This window comes from Nycticebus coucang, chromosome 10 (genome assembly GCF_027406575.1).
Source record: "Nycticebus coucang isolate mNycCou1 chromosome 10, mNycCou1.pri, whole genome shotgun sequence".
In the NCBI taxonomy this organism is placed as follows: Eukaryota; Metazoa; Chordata; class Mammalia; order Primates; family Lorisidae; genus Nycticebus; species Nycticebus coucang.
Genome location: NC_069789.1, coordinates 90,663,619 through 90,684,814, shown reverse-complemented (window position 1 = coordinate 90,684,814; position 21,196 = coordinate 90,663,619). Strand labels below are relative to the sequence as shown.

Genomic DNA, 21,196 nt, shown 5'->3' with positions numbered 1-21,196 from the left:
AAAACATCACTAAGTTAGCTTCCTCTTTTTTTTTATTTTTTTTTATATTTATTTATTTTTTTATTGTTGGGGATTCATTGAGGGTACAATAAGCCAGGTTACACTGATTAGCTTCCTCTTTTAAATGATGTCTTCTAAAGATGGCTAAGTCAGTGAAATTAATGGGGGGGGACAGACAAATTTATAAAATAAAACAACTGGAAAATATTATTAACAAGTTAAGAGCTGAAGAGTCCTACCGGCTGATCTATGTACCTCTGTATCAGACACGTTATAGGTAATCGATGGATATTTGTTCTGCCCTTCTCTAAGTATAAATGCCTGTTTTGTTTTGTGGTACTGTTTCTACATGGAGACATTGACTAGACATTTTTCTTCATAATCATACTTGCCAAGGGCTTCCAGAGTATCAGAGACCCAAGTCCCATTGAACAATCCTGACTAGCATTTGTGTTCTTCAGAAATATATGTATATATATATATGTATATATATATATATATATATTTTTTTTTTTTTTTTTGAGACAGAACCTCAAGCTGTCTCCCTGGGTAGAGTGCTGTGGCATTACAGCTCACAGCAACTCCAACTCCTGGGCTCAAGCGATTCTCCTGCCTCCGCCTCCCAAGTAGCTGGGACTACAGGTACCCGCCACAACCCTCGGCTATTTTTTGTTTGTTTGTTTGTTTGTTTTTTTGGTTGCAGCTGTCATTGTTATTTGGCGGCCCAGGCTGGATTAGAACCCACCAGCTCAGGTGTATGTGGCTGGTGCCTTAGCCACTTGAGCCACAGGTGCTGAGCCTCTTCAGAAACATTTTTTAAAGTGAAAATCCCCCTGCCCCATGATCCATGTGCTCATCAGGGTAGAGAAATTCCCACACTCAAAGAATATTTTTCCCTTCAATTAAACTATTTAATTTTCAAAGGGAAAAGAAATGTGTGCTAAATATGTCATAGCAATAACAGAAAAAGATTTTTTTCCCAGTTTTGTTCCTTCGGCACGTCAGTATTTAAAGACGGTTGGGGAAGTTCTGGCTAAAGATAACAAATTGTACAGATGTATTTCTCTCCTCTCCTTCCAGAGTCCTCACAAAATGAGTAAAAATAAATAAATTAATTAATTAAATAAATAAATAACAAAGACTTGGTAAAGGATTTTCAATGGGCTAGAGAAGTAGATAAACTTTTAGAAGACTGAACAGATGGTAATTGATAAAGCCTAGGAGAGTATTTGAATGGCATGACCAGGACCGTTAGGCTGGAGGACCACTGAAAAGGGAGGCCATTTGTCCTGGGGAACCTCACAGAGAGTGAAGTCAGGAAAGGCCATTACTAAGGAAGACTGGGAGTCAAAGGAGGGCTGAAACATACACACTGATTAAAAGGATTTGTTGAAAGTGTGTACAGAAGCATCTATGTTGCCTGCTATTTCCCTTGATGCACATTGGCAGACAAAATCTAAGATCTCTCTTTGAGACAAGAATCTTGCATTCTGTTAGATACATTTCAACAAGACCCCAGCCTTGCCCACTCCAACTACTCTAACCCAAAGTATACGAATAGGTAACACGCTTTGCTTACACACAAAGAAGCATTATATCCTTAAATAGGAAGAGACAACCACAATTTGTGACATTTGAAAAAAAAATCTCCAAGTAGAAAGATAATTTGGGGTACAGAAGAGAACTTACTCTCAAAAAAGAGAAGAGAAAACAGATATATATGCCCAAAGGAAATATAACCAAAATGATCATGCCTTATACATTAAACAATTTTACTTATTCACAGTGAGAGCATATTATTGATTTTCAACCTTCAGAATTAATCAATAGACCACACACTAAAAACCATAAATGTGTTACTGTGAATGCTGTCAACTCAGTAATGTAAAAATAAAAATACAAGGAATAGTTTAGTGGTTCTCCAACCAGTTAAATATAGAATTACCATCTGGCCCAGAAATCCTAGGTATATATACGCAAAAGAATTTGAAACAGGCATTCAAACAAGAATTTAAACACACGCATCCATTGCAGCAAAATTTACAGTAGCCAAAAAGTGGAAACAACACAGATTTCCACCAACAGATCAATAAATAAACAAAATGTAGTATATTCATACAATGTCGTATTCGTCAGCCAAAAAAAGCATGAAGTCAGATATATGCTATAACATAATTAAAGCTTAAAAACATTAAAGTAAGTGAAAGAAACCAGACACCAAAAGCTACATATTATATGAATCTATACAGAAGCATCTAAAATCTCAGAAGTGGTTGCCTCTGGAATCTTATCATTGTTGTTAAGACAGGGAATGTAGAGGCCAAATCTATAAAGAGGAACTGATCCAGGAGGAAAGAACCAGAAAACTAGGCAGGAGTACTTGGACTTAAGAATGAATACTGAGAAACTACTTTTCTTCAGGTCTTACAATTTTTTGTAGCACTTGAATAGATTTTCTATAAAATCAGGGTATATCGTATTGAAAAATTTCAGTCTGGCATTGGAGGAGGTGTACCTGTGGTTGGCACACTTTTAGGGGGGCAGTGCAGGGTGTAATCAGTGTGTTCCACAATCTACACTGCTTCCTCCTCTCTGGGCCTGTCTTAGGCAAGCCCCGCTCCCCCAACATGCCTTTTTAGTTGATGAAATCAAGTGGAAATGCAATCCGGACAAGGCCACATCTACTCTGCTAGAGACATTTACCTAGTCAGATCTTGTCTGGCATACTAAATAGAAGTAACTACTAGAAGCTTCACTCATAATAACACCTGCATGAATCCACGAATTCATGAGAAGAGATAATCAGAGGGGACATTAGAGGCAAAAACTGAAATACGGGAAGACCTCAGGGCTGTAAGTGGGCTAAGCTGCTTCTTCAGTGAACTAAGCTATGTGAGTATTCCCCTGCTAGCATGTCCAATAGAGAACCCCTCATCCTCCTTTCTTAGGCCCCCCGTACACAAAGGTGGTTTTTAAGAATGTGCCATCATCGGGAGGCTGAGGCAAGAGAATCCCTTAAGCCCAGGAGTTGGAGGTTGCTGTGAGCTGTGTGAGGCCATGGCACTCTACCAAGGGCCATAAAGTGAGACTCTGTCTCTACAAAAAAAAAAAAAAAAAGAATGTGCCATCAGATAGAAGAAAGAAACCTAGAATGCAAATCCAAAGAATAGGATATCCACGGAAAGAGATAATTTCTCCCTAGGGCATAGCTCCTAATGTCTACTTCTGGATTCTCCTAAATCACAGGCCTCTTGCAAGCAGAAGCCTCAGGCCAGCCTTAATCCAGGGAGAACATTCATAGAAGACAGAGATTTATAATCTTCTCTTCTCCTACTGAGACTTATCATTCCTAATATTCCAATCCAGTTATGGTCTTACCCTATGAGCCAGGTGACATCAGAGTTCCTCCTTAGGAAATCCTGTGTGTGTGGAAAAGAGAGAGAAGCCAACTGAGGAGTGAGAGTGGAAGAAGACAAAGAAGCAGGTGCAGGCCTTGGGATCTCCCTTACCACCACCACTTGCTCCAATCATCAAACTAGTCACTTGTCTTAGGGACAAGAACACCTTGCAGGCCATGCCATAACTTCCATGTGGGCAGAGCCCTTCTTTGTTTAAAAAAAAAAAAAAAGACAAAAAATTGATAAAGGTATTACCTTCATAAAAGCAAAAAAAAAAAGACAAAAAATTGATAAACAGTAATACCTTCATAAAAGCAATTGTCTCTAGAACCTCCCCTCTCTTCTGTGTGTCTACTCTCTTCTCTATTTGGATTTAATTTAGCTAAACAAGTTAGTCAAGACAAAAACATAAATATTTGAGCAGTCTGTATGTCAAAAAGTTGTAATGAGAAATACATAAATGTATCAGCGACTTTGACCTCAGAAGCAAACATTCTGAGTTTAAAACATTGCTGGGAACTTAACTTCTCATTGTGACTGTTTCCTCCTTACCCTTCACAATAACTGTTGCAGGGTGGGACAGATGAGGAAATTGAGGCTCACTACCAATCCAGGATTTGATTACAGAGTTTACAAACTCAGAAGTTTATCCTCTAATCTGAGTCTGATATACATATAACAGGATCAGATGCAGACAGTGTGGACTCCGCAGAGCAAATGCACTTTCCCTTTGTCTCTCCACCAGAGAAGTGTTGATGCTCCCTGTTTGGGTGTCCTGGCGGCAGAACTGTCGCTTCTGTGTTTCCATGATGATCCCGCAATCACCCAACAAGCTTCATTGGGATTATACCACGTCTTTCACATTGCAAAGTGTCAGATTGGTAAGAATGGTTTATTATCTTTTCTAAGGGTTACTAATAATTCATCCCTAATTCTTCTATTTATGGGTCCCAAGACAACGCTATGTCTATGAATTTCTAAATCCTTCCCCAAGATCTATAGCTCCCTTTTCTAAAATATGTTTCTTTCAATGTTTTACCATTGTCAAGAAATTCTAATAATAGCTGATTCTTCAACAATTATGGAGTAATGTGCTTAGATTAGGGTTAAGTATTAATGATAGGTACAGAAATACAAGAGAAAGAGGAATGAGAGAGGTTACCAATGAACCTTCAAACATGAGGTATATGTTTTTTCTCTACTGGGGCATTCAACAGATTCTTGCTTTAGCAGTGGAGAAAAATCAGCCCAAGACTAAAATAAATGCTTCTGTGGCTTCCCTGAGAAAGCATAAAAATAGTGTCTGAAACTGTTTCCAAGCAACTTAACTGTACATCAGAACGAAGCTTAAAAAATATGTGTGGTATAAGTCTATTGTTGTCCAGGATATAATAACAGAACAAATTTACTCCATTTACCCTTCTAAGAAGCAACCTTAAAATACACATTTGATTCTCAATTCACTGGAATCAAATAATAGAGCAAAATTATTCTTGAGAGATGGGAAAGTGGGAACAAATAAGGTGGGTTCTGCAATCACCTGATCTTACTATCTGGAGTAAGTTTCTAACATCTAGCACAAAGAAAGATAATCCAAAGATCTCACAAGCTGAAGAGACAGAACTGGGAGAACAGGAAGGTTAGCATAGCTCGAGTTCAAAGGGCAGAGTACTAGAGACAAGGGCGCACATGCACACATGCACACACATGCACACACACACACAAATCTCCAGAGATCTATACAGGAAAAAACAAAAACAGTGAGTTCACAAAGGCAAGGAATATCGCCTATGCCTATGAGCTGGAATTTAAAGTTTTATAATGCCTAAGTAATGGGGTGAAGTACTCCGAGTTTTGCCTCATTAGGTGGGAGGATCCCTTAAACTCCGGAGTTCAAGACCAGCCTGAGTAAGAACTTGTCTCTAACAAAAATAGAAAAATTAACCAGGGGTTGTAGCAGTCGTCTGCAGTCCCAGGCAGAAGGATCACTTGAGCTCAGGAGTTTGAGTTTGCTGTGAGCTGTGGTGACTCCAACGCACTCTAGCCTGGGGCAACAGAAAACAAAACGCCACCATGAATGAATCTCAGTATGTTTTGCTGAGTGAAAGATGCCATGAAAAAGAAGTGCATACTGTATGACTTCATTTACATAAAATCAGAAAATACAAATTGACAGAAAGCAGATGGATCAGTGGTTGCCTTAGAATCAAGGACTGGGTATAGGGAGTAGGTGTGAGGGGTTTCAAAAGGACATGAGGAAGCTTTTGGAGGCAATGGATACATTCTTCTTCTTCTTCTTTTTTTTTTTTAAACTGTGGCATATTTTCATGGGTATATACATATACAGAAACTTACCAGGTTGTGCTCTTGAAATGTGTTATATGCCAATTACATCTCTATAAATATATTAAAAAACAAATAAAACCATTTAAAACCCATGTTGTCTGTAACTAAAGCCATCTGTACCTGAAGCTTTTACTGAGAGCCTTTATGCTATACCTCACCTCACCTCACTCTGCTCCTCTCCTCTCCTCTTTAGAAAAGAGTCTCACTCTGTCACCCTGGTAGAGTGCTGTGGTGTCATCACAGCTCACAGCAACCTCAAACTCTTAGGCTCAAGTGATCCTCATGCCTCAGCTTCCCAAGTAGCTGGGACTACAGGCGCATGCCACAGTACCCAGCTAATTTTTCTATTTTTAGTAGAGATGAGGCCTCACTCTTACTCAGGCTGGTCTCAAGCCATCCATCAGCCTCGGCCTCCCTGAGTGCTGGGATTATCTGTGTGAGCCACCATGATCAGCATCTCAGCGCTTTTCAAAATGCCTCCAAATCCACTCTCCCACCAAATAGACCTCCCAGCTTAGCAACAGCTTTTCCAGTGCACTCACCAATGAATTTGATGGTCTAAATATGTTTGCTATCTGGTCAATCTATTAAAATTACTTATGTCCTTCATTAATATTTCATATGGCCTTTCCTACCACTTTATAAATGCTAGGTTGGTGCCATCATACTATTCTATGTAACTAATTATGAGCATAGAGTTAAATACTCAGAAAAAATTCAGATCTCGGGTGGCACCTGTGGCTCAAGGAGTAGGGCGCCGGTCCCATATGCCAGAGGTGGTGGGTTCAAACCCAGCCCCGGCCAAAAAAAAAAAAAAAAAATTCAGATCTCTAGAGGGAGCAAGAAAAGGAAATTTGAAATAGCGATATCACAGAAGAAACCAGTGATCAAATAAAAACCTTAAACTATTTTTTCTCAAACCAGCAGATATTGAAAAGCTTAAACCCCCCATGCATGGAAGTTACTGCACCCTGCCTGCTCCATCGGATGTAGAAGTCCAGCCCAAGTTATTACAGGACAAAAATAAAATTTCTGAGGTAACTTAGCCCCCACTTTATCCTATATCTTTTGTTGCAAATGTATTACTACTCTTACTGGCAACTTGTTTCAACAAACTTTATATTTTAAGAAATAGTTTCCCTTTTTTTTAAGCACAGTGAGGCAAAGGACAATGATGTATAGAACATCTGATTTTTTGATTTTCATCTCAACTAATAAAAATTATGCCTATCATCCCCAAATATAACAATTCATATTATTTTATTTAGTCCTTATAAATTGCAAATGAGGTGGGTCTTTCCTAGTTATGCTTCTTTTTGTTTCACTAACAAATAATGAACCGTTCCCTAAAAATGGAGACTTTCTGCTGATTTAGCAAAATGAACAGTCACCACTTAACAGACGTTTCAATATGATTATGATTTACTCTGCAAACATTATAATGACAGTGCAACTTATTATAAAAATATCTCTTTTGTGTAAAAGAGATATTAAATGAAAAAAAAAAGACAATAAAACAGTTTACCTCAGTACCAAGTAAATAGGTTTTTTTTGTTTTTTTGGCCAGGGCTGGGTTTGAACTTACCACCTCCGGTATTGGGGGCCAGCACCCTACTCCTTTGAGCCACAGGCACGGCCCCCAAGTAAATAGTTTTTACTCTGTCCCAATTCTTTAGAAAATCAGGAGTCTCTACAACTGTATATATTCCCCCACATTCTTCAAAATACGTAAGTTTATTCATAGGCTCAGGACGTCACCCAGCCCTGGGGCCCAGGTTGGACTGTCCAGCAGATGGCCTTCTAGCCCCATACAATGAGCCACTAGCTCAGTACAACTGCAGGGGAAGCCCTTCAGGTTAGATTATCTCTGAGATAGAAAGGTCTGATGTCTCCTCCTAAAGCAGTGCCCTCTCCTCTCATGGCTGAGGGCTTTAGGATTGTGGGAGACCGAGGAGATGAGAGAAGCCTTGCGTGTCACATGATATGGTCAAAAATAGAGCATAGATTAAATATGCATATGCCTGAGGGTTTCACCTTTCCAAACTCAAGGATTATTCTTATCTATATCCTCATAAAAATCACAAGCCTGTTTGACCATAAAGTTCTCCGTTTCCATGAAGAAACCAGGCCTCCGTGCAGGTTTACTTGCCGATCTTCTTCCACCCAGCCTCCACTCTGGGATCCTGGCATTGAAACCCTAAGTGACACCAGGATAGTGAGCAGTGGGATAGTGAGCCTCTGTGTGGCAGCTCCCTCAGGGCCTTTGCCACGTGGTTCAGAAGACTAGCTGTCACCACCTCCAGGTGGGCGTCCTCTTCATCTGAGTTAAGGCTCATCAGGTTTGAAAATCCTTGGGTTTGGGGAAGGGTGCCCTGGGTCTTTGTGTTCCTGACCTGTTATTTAGTTCCCAATTGTGATACCAAAGCAACTCTGTGCTAAGTTCTGTGTGCAGGAGCAGTGACTGGATAACCCAAAGGTGGGAGTCTCAGAAGTATAAGGAATGGCTGGGTTGAGAGAATCCAAGTTTGTATGAAGGAGACCAATAGGGCCATAGCCAAAAACAAAGTCCAAAGGATGCAGATGGGAGTAAAGCAGCGAGGTCTCCACCCAAAGGAGCTGGAAGCCAAACACCATTAAATTTTGCTCAGACCTTTCTTTTGCTCATCAGCTTTCATTCGAGTTTCTGTGTTTAGTGTGTGGCCCAAGACAACTCTTCTTCTTCCAGAGTGTGTCAGAGAAGCCAAAAATTCCGGCACCTCCTAAGTGTCCTCAGTCATGAATTTATAAAAATGTACACAAATAATACATCCGTTTGTGAAAAGTTCTTTAGAGATGTAAGATTTTTTCAACTGTGTACAGAGAGAAATAAACAACAAATTGTGGAATAGTGTGTTGAGATTACATCATGCAGCAATTAAAACAAGTAGCATCAAGAACACGTAACAGCGCCATGTAATAAGAAGCAGCAGGAGGAGGGAAAGGTGACCACGAGGGAGTCAGCTGATCCTATGTGACTGATGTATTCCTGGAGGGTTAGGAGTAGAGCATACTTAGTAAAGCAAATGCTATCATTCCATGTTATCTGCTGCCATTGCTGCACCCTTACCAGACAGAAACTTCGAACACTAGCTCTAAGTTTGAATGGGAATTGCTTCTTCTACAACTTTAACGCGGTTATGAAAGTAAAATACTCTTGTTGAATAAACAAATATTCAACAAAGAATATTCCCCCTTCCAATGATTTTTTTTAAATTAGCATCTTGTATAATTCAATCTGTCTTTCTCAAAGTAGGACAAACTACTTATGATATTCAGTCCACCTTACTAATCCTGGGTTACCTTCCTTTAATGTCCTTCCATAGATTTGTAAGACTATCACATCTCACTCCCCTGGCCATGAGGAGAGGGGCTGCTGGCCATCTATACCCACTCAGTTCTCCTCCCCTTGACAAAAAACAGCAATACTCCGCCCTTTCAAAGAGGATGCAGAAAAGCTTTATGGGTGATAATGAGTACCTTCTGCTCTTGGGGGAGTAACCTTTACTTTTTCATATAAAGGCAAAAAAGAGAAAATTTGGCTCATTCGTCTTTTTTTAACTGAGAGATCTATAGACTTGTAATTTTGTTCAAGTTTTATGGTCCATGGACATTCTTCTAATCTAACTTTTAAAAAGGATTTGAATTGTAGTTCTTACACCTCAATCATGGACATACACACATTTTACCTCTTCCTGTTTCTTGATCCCTCTCTGGGAAAGAGAAAAGTCTGTGCCTTTGAGTCACCTTGATTTTCTCACCCCAACCCTTCTGGAATCTTCTACTACCCACTCTTGTCTCTGATCTGAGCCAACTCATTTCCAAAGCTAAAGAAGTTTATGATAGTATCTGAACTGTTGAATTGCTTTAAAATCAGAAGAAAACAATTAAATATAATTCCATTTATATTGTAGTCATTTTTATACCAACACTGTTGTGAAATATAATTTTAAATATATATATATACACATTTTGAGACAAAGTCTCGCTATGTCACCCTCAGTAGAGTGCTGTGGCATCAACCTCTTGAGCTTAAGCAATTCTCTTGCCTCGGCCTCCCAAGTAGCTGGGACTCCAGGTGCCCACCACAATGCCCAGCTATTTTTTTGTTGTAGTGTCATTGTTGTTTAGCAGACCTGGACCGGGCTCAAACCCAACAGCCTCAGTGTATGTAGCTGGCATTCTACTCTCTGAGCTACAGGCGCAGAGCGAATTTTATTTTTATTTATTTATTTTTTTTTTGGCCAGGGCTGGGTTTGAACCTACCACCTCCTGCATATGGGACCGGCACCCTACTCCTTGAGCCACAGGTGCCACCCTCAGAGCCAATTTTAAATATTTTTTAATGGAGGAAGGGGCCCACAATGGCAAAGATGCGTAAGGTGCATTCAAGTTGCAGGGGACTCCACTTGGCCCTGGAGCTTCCTTATAATTCATGAGTTTAGCGGTGTTTCTTTTATTAGGGTAGGTAAAGCCTAAGGTCATGACTCTCTTTTTTGGTTGCAGAAAGTAGGACAGACCTTAATTCCTACCTTGCTGACTGACTTTGTGTGGACTCTTCTGATGAAACTTTCTAACCAGGATTACAAAATTGCATCTGAGGCAGCATCCTTATTGAAATTGACTCTGGAATACCACTCCCAGAAGGTCACCGTGGTAAGACACATAACAATAAGCAGGGGAGCACCGGGCTTGCTCTCTAAAGTGCACTTACTGCCTGTGGTATAGGCCTGCTTCTTCTGCGTATTTCTTGCCATTGTTCATTCTATCACTTCAGTAAATGAGGGATTTTGGTGTGAAATATTTCAAACGCACAGAAAATTTTAGAGAAAAATTTAATAAATATTCACCCAACCATCGCAGTATAGCATAGTATTTTGCTATATATGCTTTAAATTTTTAAAATAAATACATTAATAGTAAAACAGTGCGATTAAAATTAAAACCCCCTGTGCCGCTCTTAAGGAAGGTTTTCAAGGATCCTCAGCTTGGTATAAAGCTCACTACATAATTTGTGGGGCCCTGTGCAAAATGAAATATAGGCTTTCCGCTTAGCAACATAGACAAAAATTTCCTTTAAATATGCAAGCAAATAAAGTGTTTTCTTTCCATTTTCTCTCTCTTTCCATCTTATTGCATTTTTATTTGCTATATACTGTTTTACTAAGTAAAAAAAAAAACTAAAATGTTAAATTATTAGTACAAAGTTTACTAACCCTATTTGTAATGTGCAATTCTAGTTATAAATGTAAATATGAGCACCTTTAAGTCATATGAACAATCATCAAAGTAATGCAAATCGCATTTTGTAGCTCATACATTGAGGATGCATTTTATTCTTGCCAAAAGAGTGGGGACACTGCACAGAACTAATTCAACCATTGTCATCTCATTTCTTTTTTTTTTTTTATTAAATCATAACTGTATACATTGATATGATCATGGGGCATCATACACTCGCTTCATAGACCATTTGACACATTTTTATCACAATGGTTAACATAGCCTTTCCGGCGTTATCTCAGTTACTGTGCCAGAACATTTACATTCTACATTTACCAAGTTTCGCAAATACCCCTGTAAGATGCACCCTCTTTCATGTTTACATGGATGGAACTGGAACATATTCTTCTTAGTAAAGTATCTCAAGAATGGAAGAAAAAGTACCCAATGTACTCAGCCCTACTGTCATCTCATTTCTTGTCATTTACATATCCTACCAACATTCTGTATCTTCAGCTTATGGATAAGTAAGGAAAGATAAAAAGGAAAAGGATATATGAGTTGCCCTATCTTTCTCTTTTCTTCTGTGTCATCCCTTCTGGACTACATGGTTGCAGTTTCAATAAGATGCTTATCTTATGTTCAATTAGCTTTCCCACTGAACTCGCCAACATCATGTATCCACTGGAATTATATGTACAAAGAGCACATTGAACACTACCTGGAAATGGGGCTGGAGGAAAACTTACAGCTCCCCTATATGGCAAGTACTCCCTCTGCTCTATTGTCCTCAGGGGGCTTAACTTAAAAAACAGAAGACCAAAGGTAAAAGTAATAAAAACTTAAAGACGGCAACAGCAAAGCTTTAAACAAAGTGGGGAGATCTCCCCTTCAAAGTGGGGAGTCATGTGCAAAGGCATAAGTCACAGGCCCATGATGGCAACATGAGGGCAAAAGTCCCAGTTTCCTCTCCTGATGTACCAGTGTAAGGGGACGGAAAATAGCTGAGAGTTTTACTCATATTCAGACAGTAAGGACAGGGAAGTGAGGCACGTATAGAGCGCCCAGTGCTGTGGAATACCGTTGTACCATGAGAGGATCTTAGGTGTGCCAAGACATTTTTTAAAGATCATTAAATTATTTTCAAAAGAACTTCAAAGCACAGTAAATGTACATACCAAATTAAAACCTCTTTAAGTTAATTATACAAGTATATCATATTTATATTAAATAAACCTTGTATTGGTATAATAAACACTGGCTTATTTCTGAAGTGGGTGGGGTTAAGCCTTGAGAATTTAGTTTTGCAACATGTCCATAGATGGCATGATTTGACAAGGATTTGCCGATGAACACGGATACATGTTGAAATCATCCTGTTGAAATAATCAGAAGTGAATGAAGCCATGTAACTCAGCAATGCCATGACGTGCATGAAATAGTCAGGAGGTGTAGTTCCTGTGGAATGTGTCATAGAGTTCTATCTACATTTGAAGTAGTGAAGTAATTGGACACAATTACCTTGCAAGTCCTAGTTTTGAAAATTTTCCAAGTGTGTTTAATTAATACCTGTATTTGATTTTTTAAAGTATGAGTTGTTTATTTACTTATTTTTATTATTTTTAACTTGATATTTTTTATTTTTGTTACCAAACATTCAATTAAAATGAATAAGAAAATTAGAAAACTATGCTAGTATGTCAAATATTGCTTCATCCAGTACATTGGCAACTAAATTAAAAACAGTTATTAATATAATGAAGATTATTTATCATTCAGTTTCATATGAAGTAAAGGAAATCCATCATGTTTCACATGTGTAATTTGTGGCAAAACATTAGCAAATGAAGCTATGGTTCTTAGCAAATTAAAGAGACATTTGCAATCCAGACATTTGCACTTGTCTGAAAATCTGGTGGAATATTTCAAATGACTTGTACTCAGTAATATTAAACAAGCAAAAATATGGACCAAATATGCAATGATATCAGATAAAGCACAAGAAATGAGTTACACAGCTGCAGAAATGAGAACAAGGAAAATAAAATCTCATATAATCACAGAATCTATCTTTAAATTGGTCTGCTATGCAATTGTAAAAACAATGTTTGGAGAAGAATAAAAAAAGAAAATTTTAAAAATTCGGCTTTCAAATAATACAATTTCTGGCATGTTGAGAATTAATCTGAAAATATAAAATTTAAAGTAGTACCTCACCTCAAAGAAGTAAACATGTTTGCAATTCAGATGGATGAACCCTCTGATAATCGTTGGTAAAACCCCCAACTTTAAGCATTCAGTAGATTGTCTATAAAGAAGAAATCATAGGACAGTTTTTGTCAACCACTTCAAACAACAACAAAGTGCCAAGATATATTTGATTTGATAATTACTTTAATTCTAATAACTTGCCTTGGGATTCCTGCATAAGTATTTGTGTGGATGGAGCCTTGTCTGTGTCTGGAGATATAAAAGGATTTATTATACTTGCGGGGAAAAAAAAATCCAAAAATTATTTGTACATACTCTTTTCCACACAGAGAAGTGCTAGTATCAAAAAACATTAGTACTGAAGTACAAAAGGTCCTAGACAACACTATTAAAGTTATTAATTATATAAAAAGCAGGCCATTGCTACCAACATTTTTGCACAGTTATGGTCCTCAATGGATGCTTCTCATACATAGCTCTTAGTGCATATGAAAGTGAGATGGTTATCTCAAGGAAGAGTTCTATCAAGATTTTTTGAATTAAAAGAAGTATCAACCTTTTCAATACAAAATTCTAAATTAAGTGATTTACTTTGTGATAAGATTTGGTGTAATAAAGTTGCATTTCTTGAAGACTTATTTCAATGTTTGAATACTCTTATATTCAGGGAAATCATGAAAATATTCTCACATCTACAGATAAAATTAATGCTTTCAGAAAAAAATGACTGCTCTTGAAGAAAAGAATTAAAAGAGAAAATTCAGAAGAAATATTTGAACTAGTGAAAAGGTATAAACTGGATAAAAATCTTATTGAATAAATTTTACAGACATTAGATTTATTGTACGCCAATTTTGAAAAGTATTTTCCTTCACTTACACTTGACATAACATCTCTGGATTGGATGAGAAATCCCTTTGCTTTAAGTGCATGTACATCAGCAAATTTCAATATTACAGAGAGGAAGATTTAACAGAAATAAGAAATGACAGAGGATTGCAATTGAAATATTCAACAATAGACATTACAGTCTTTTGGTTGTCTCTCAAGGGTGAATTTCCTAACTTTACAAAAAAATGAATAGAAATACTCTTTGTGTTCACAACATAATATTTGTGCGAAGTGAGATTTTCTGCAATGAACAATACTAAAAGCAAATATCGATCATGGCTAGAATCCTTGGAAGAAAATTTAAGAATATGCCTCTCAAAGGTACTTGGAGAGAGTGCAGAGGAAACACTTGAAAAAATTGGCCTGGGAAAATATTTTCTGAGGAGGACCCCCCAGCAATTGAAGCAACACCAAAAATATATTACTGGGATCTGATCAAACTAAAAAGCTTCTGCACAGCCAAGAACACAGTAAGTAAAGCAAGCAGACGGTCCTCAGAATGGGAGAAGATATTTGAAGGTTATGTTTCTGACAAAGGTTTGATAACCAGAATCCACAGAGAACTCAAACTAATTAATAAGAAAAGAACAAGTAATCCCATTTCATTGTGGGCAAGAGACTTGAACAGAAGATTGTCTGAAGAAGACAGGTGCATGGCCTACAGACACATAAAAAAATGCTCATCATCTTTAATCATCAGAGAAATGCAAATCAAAAACACTTTGAGATATCATCTAACTCTGGTAAGAGCAGCCCACATAACAAAATCCCAAGCTAAAGATGTTGCTGTGGATAGGGAGAAAAGGGAACACTCTGTACTGCTGGTGGGAATGCCAGCTAATCTGTTCATTTTTGAAAGAAGTTTGGAGAACTAAAAGTAGACCTGCCATTCGATCCTGCAATTCCTCTACTAGGTATATATCCAGAAGACCAAAAATCATTTGACAACAAAGGTATTTCCACCAAAATATTTAATGCAGCCCAGTTCATAATTGTCAAGTCATAGAAAAAGCCCAAGTGCCCACTGACCCATGAATGGATTAATAAACTGTGGTATATGTATACCATGGAATATTATGCAGACTTAAAAAAAGATGGAGACTTGGGCGGAGCAAGATGGCGGCCGAGTAACAGCTTCCTTGCATCTGGGCACTGTGAGTATGGGGAGCTAGGACTCCAGGCATCTCTGGCTGGTGGGATCTGCCTATCATCACCCCTGTGAGGATACAGGGAGTCAGCGAGAGACTTCTGGACCCCAAGAGGAGGACTAAAACAGTGGAAAAATGGCAAGTGGTCGCGTGTGTTGAATCCATCTAAACCTGCCCGCAACTGTAAGTTCAGTAGCACCGAGACTGAAAACCAGAAAGGCCTTACCTGTGAACTGTTTTGGTGTCTTTGGACTTGGCACTCAGTTGAACTGCCTTGGGGAGAGCCTGAGCGGGAGTGCGGAGAACTTTGGCCATTGTCTAGGGCCCCAGTCTGAGCCGCTAAGCCAGACGGAGCTAATAGTGTTTGGCTGTGGGTCACAGGGAGCCATTGTGAGCGATCTGCCCCGGCAACTCCGCCCTTAGGGTCGCAGAGCTAGAATTGGGTGGGAGCTGGTAACCCAGCAACCAAGTAGCCTAAGGGCAGGGTCTGAGCCGCCTTGCAGCCCTAACCCTCAGGGGCAGAGTGAGACCTGTTTTGGCACACTGGGTAAGTGGATAGCCACTTCAGCAGTGATTCCAGCGACAAGCACTTTCCTGGGAAGGCTTCTGCTCAGCAAGTTTACAAGATCAAAGTGCCTTTTAAGTGGGCTGAAGAGAGATTTAGGGTGTCTACCTGCTGGGGTTTGAGAAATCAGCAGCCTCCAGTCGTATCAGAACTGTGATAAACATCTCATACCCCAGAAGACCACGTGTTGCCCAGACAATATTCAATAACATATACATACTGCTTTGTTTTTGGTTGTGTTTTTTTTTTTGGTTTGGTTGTTTTTTTTGTTTATTTTGATGTTGTTGATGTTGTTTTGTTTTTTAAGTTCAACCTTTTCCAAACAGATCCTTTTTCTTTCTCAATTTTTCAAGTTTAATTATACTTTCCCATTGCTGCCTTTTTCAATAATTAGAACAACATTTTTGCTAGTGTTTCTACCGCTATTATTTGGTTTTCCAACCAATTTTATCACATAAAGTTTTCTGTTCGCTTTTTTGGTTTGATTTATAGCATTTTTGTCTTTCCTCTCTAATTGGTGGAGGTGGGGTACTGCGTCTGATCAGGTCAGCAAAGAGCTGCTGACGTCAAGGGAACCACCCAACTGGGAACCCCCAGAAAGTGGGTTTTTTTAAGGTTGTGTCAAAGTACCCTACTGTACACCTATATTGCTCTGTCTCCCTCTTTCTGTGCCTCTCTTCTTTTTGTCAATATTCCTTTTACCCACCCCCTCTCCTTTCTCGATTTTTCTTTGTTTTTCTTATCATTCGGTCCTCCTTTCTTTCATCCCTTTTTTGCTCTTCAACCTTCTCACCCTTCTGGTCCTGTAACCCTTAGTCCACAGGCACGAGAACTTAAAGAGCAAGAGGATGTGAAAGGAAAATTAGGGCAAGGAAACAGATAAAAGAAATCACTCATGAGGAAGAATCAGAAGAAAACTCCAGGCAACATGAAGAACCAGTCCAGAACAACCCCACCAAGGGACCATGAGGTAGCTACTGCAGAGGATTCCACCTATAAAGAAATGTTAGGAATGACAGAAATGGAATTTAGAATACACATGTTGAAAACAATGAAAGAAATGATGGAAACAATGAAGGAATCTGCTAATAAAGTGGAAAATAACCAAAAGGAAATCCAAAACAGAATCAAATAAGAGATGAACGATATGAAGAATATAAAAAGGATATAGCAGAGCTGAAGGAACTGAAACAGTCAATTAGGGAACTTCAAGATGCAATGGGAAGTATCAACAACAGGTTAGACCATGCAGAAGAAAGAAACAGAGGTAGAAGACAAAGTTCTTGAGATAACTCAGATACTAAAAGAGGCAGGAAAGAAGAGAGAGAAAGCAGAACGTTCACTGTCAGAATTATGGGACTTTATGAAGCTTTCCAACATACGAGTTATAGGAATTCCAGAAGGGGAAGAAGAATGCCCCAGAGGAATGGAAGCCATACTGGAGAATATTATAAAAGAAAATTTCAAAAATATCACCAAAGATTCTGACACACTGCTTTCAGAGGGATATCGGACCCCAGGTCACCTCAACCCTAACGGAGCTTCTCAAAGACACATTGTGATGAACCTGTCCAAAGTCAAGACAAAAGAAAAAATTCTGCAAGCTGCCAGAAGTAAGCGACAGTTGACCCACAGGCGCAAATCCATCAGGTGACCGCAGACTTCTCTAATGAAACTTCCCAAGGAAGAAGACAATGGTCATCTACCTTTAATCTACTTAAACAGAACAATTTCCAGCCCAGAATTCCGTACCCTTCTAAGCTAAGCTTAAAAATTGACGGAGAAATCAAATCATTTACGGACATACAAACATTGAGGAAATTCGCCACAACAAGACAAGCTCTACAGGTAATACTTCAACCTGTTCTGCACACTGACAACCACAATGGATCAGCAGCAAAGTAAGAACTCAGAAATCAAAGGACAGAACCTAACCTCCACACTGATGCAAAAGATAAAACTAAGCAATGGACTCTCACAAAATAAGACGAATAAAATACTACCACACTTATCCATTATCTCAATAAATGTTAATGGCTTGAATTCCCCACTGAAGAGACATAGATTGGCTGACTGGATTAAAAAACACAAGCCATCCATTTGCTGTCTGCAAGAAACACACCTGGCTTCAAAAGACAAATTAAAGCTCCAAGTCAAGGGCTGGAAGACAATATTTCAGGCAAATGGAATTCAGAAGAAAAGAGAAGTTGCAATCTTATTTTCAGATACATGTGGATTTAAAGCAACTAAAGTCAAAAAAGACAAAGATGGTCACTTTATATTGGTAAGGGGAAAAAAACAACAAGACGTTTTAATTCTAAATATTTATGCACCCAATTTAAATGCTCCCAGATTCTTGAAACAGACCTTACTCAGTCTGAGCAATATATCTGATAATACTATCATAACAGGGGACTTTAACACTCCTCTTACAGAGCTGGGCAGATCCTCTAAACAGAAATTAAACTAAGATATAAGAGATTTCAATGAGACCCTAGAACAACTGTGCTTGATAGACGCATATAGAACACTCCATCCCAAAGATAAAGATTATACATTCTTCTCATCACCCCATGGAACATTCTCCAAAATTGATCATTTCCTGGGACACAAAACAAATTCAACAGAATCAAAAGAATTGAAATTTTACCTTGTATCTTCTCAGACCATAAGGCACTAAAGGTGGAACTCAACTCTAACAAAAACGCTCGAACCCACCCAAAGGCATGGAAATTAAACAATCTTCTGTTGAATAACAGATGGGTGCACGAAGAAATAAAACAGGAAATCATTAACTTCCTTGAGCATAACAACAATGAAGACACAAGCTACCAAAACCTGTGGGATACTGCAAAAGCAGTTTTGAGAGGAAAATTCATCGCTTTAGATGCCTACATTCGAAAAACAGAAAGAGAGCACATCAACAATCTCACAAGAGATCTTATGGAATTGGAAAAAGAAGAACAATCTAAGCCTAAACTCAGTAGAAGAAAAGAAATATCCAAAATCAAATCAGAGATCAATGAAATTGAAAACAAAAGAATCATTCAGAAAATTAATGAAACAAGGAGTTGGTTTTTTGAAAAAATAAATAGAATAGATAAACCATTGGCAGACTAACAAGGAAGAGAAAACGAAAATCTCTAGTAACCTCAATCAGAAATGATAAAGGGGAAATAACAACTGATCCCACAGAGATACAAGAGATCATCTCTGAATACCACCAGAAACTCTATGCCCAGAAATTTGACAATGTGAAGGAAATGGATCAATATTTGGAATCACACCCTCTCCCTAGACTCAGCCAGGAAGAAATAGAGCTCCTGAACAGACCAATTTCAAACACTGAGATCAAAGAAACAATAAAAAATCTTCCAACCAAAAAATGCCCTGGTCCAGATGGCTTCACACCAGAATTCTATCAAACCTTCAAGGAAGAGCTTATTCCTGTATTGCAGAAATTATTCCAAAAAACTGAGGAAGAAGGAATCTTCCCCAACACATTCTATGAAGCAAACATCACCCTGATACCAAAACCAGGAAAAGACCCAAACAAAAAGGAGAATTGCAGACCAATCTCACTCATGAATATAGATGGAAAAATTCTCAACACTATCCTAGCCAATAAATTACAGCTTATCATCAAAAAAGTCATTCATCATGATCAACTAGGCTTCATCCCAGGGATGCAAGGCTGGTTTAACATACGCAAGTCCATAAACGTTATCCACCATATTAACAGAGGCAAAAATAAAGATCACATGATCCTCTCAATAGATGCAGAAAAAGCATTTGATAAAATCCAGCATCCTTTTCTAATTAGAACACTGAAGAGTATAGGCATAGGTGGCACATTTCTAAAACTGATTGAAGCTATCTATGACAAACCCACAGCTAATATTTTACTGAATGGAGTAAAACTGAAAGCTTTTCCTCTTAGAACTGGAACCAGACAAGGTTGTCCTCTGTCACCTTTACTATTCAACATAGTGCTAGAAGTTCTAGCCAATACAATTAGGCAAGACAAGGAAATAAAGGGAATCCAAATGGGAGCAGAGGAGGTCAAACTCTCCCTCTTTGCTGACGACATGATCTTATACTTAGAGAACCCCAAAGACTCAACCACAAGACTCCTAGAAGTCATCAAAAAATACAGTAATGTTTCAGGATATAAAATCAATGTCCACAAGTCAGTAGCCTTTGTATACACCAATAACAGTCAAGATGAGAAGCTAATTAAGGACACAACTCCCTTCACCATAGTTTCAAAGAAAATGAAATGCCTAGGAATATACCTAACGAAGGAGGTGAAGGACCTCTATAAAGAAAACTATGAAATCCTCAGAAAGGAAATAGCAGAGGATATTAACAAATGGAAGAACATACCATGCTCATGGATTGGAAGAATCATCATTGTTAAAATGTCTATACTTCCCAAAGCAATCTATCTATTCAATGCCATTCCTTTCAAAATACCAACATCGTACTTTCAAGATTTGGAGAAAATGATTCTGCGTTTTGTATGGAACCAGAAAAAAACCCATATAGCTAAGGCAGTTCTTAGTAATAAAAATAAAGCTGGGGGCATCAGCATACCAGATTTTAGTCTGTACTACAAAGCCACAGTGGTCAAGACAGCATGGTACTGGCACAAAAACAGAGACATAGACACTTGGAATCGAATTGAAAACCAAGAAATGAAACTAACATCTTACAACCACCTAATCTTCGATAAACCAAACAAGAACATACCTTGGGGGAAACACTCCCTATTCAATATGTTGGGAGAACTAGGTGTCTACATGTAAAAGACTGAAACTGGACCCACACCTTTCCCCACTCACAAAAATTGATTCAAGATGGATAAAGGACTTAAATTTAAGGCATGAAACAATAAAAGTCCTCCAGGAAAGCATAGGAAAAACACTGGAAGATATTGGCCCGGGGGAAGACTTCATGAAGAAGACTGCCATGGCAATTGCAACAACAACAAAAATAAACAAATGGGACTTCATTAAACTGAAAAGCTTCTGTACAGCTAAGGAGACAATAACCAAAGCAAAGAGACAACCTACACAATGGGAAAGGATATTTGCATATTTTCAATCAGACAAAAGCTTGATAACTAGGATCTATAGAGAACTCAAATTAATCCACATGAAAAAAGCCAACAATCCCTTATATCAATGGGCAAGAGACATGAATAGAACCTTCTCTAAAGATGACAGACAAATGGCTAACAAACACATGAAAAAATGTTCATCATCTCTTTATATTAGAGAAATGCAAACCAAAACAACCCTGAGATATCATCTAACCCCAGTGAGAATGGCCCACATCACAAAATCTCAAAACTGCAGATGCTGGCGTGGATGTGG

General features: G+C 38.4%; 1 protein-coding gene across 1 annotated transcript in view; it reads left to right on the top strand.

Annotated features, from left to right (window-relative positions):
• MROH9 (maestro heat like repeat family member 9) overlaps nt 1–21,196 on the top strand; it is an 89,526-nt gene that overhangs the window by 15,721 nt on the left and 52,609 nt on the right. Inside the window, exons 6-8 of the mRNA XM_053606084.1 lie at nt 4,144–4,279; nt 6,669–6,781; nt 10,287–10,436. Of these exons, the coding sequence (XP_053462059.1) occupies nt 4,144–4,279; nt 6,669–6,781; nt 10,287–10,436 (399 nt within the window). The remainder of the gene's footprint in view (nt 1–4,143; nt 4,280–6,668; nt 6,782–10,286; nt 10,437–21,196) is intronic.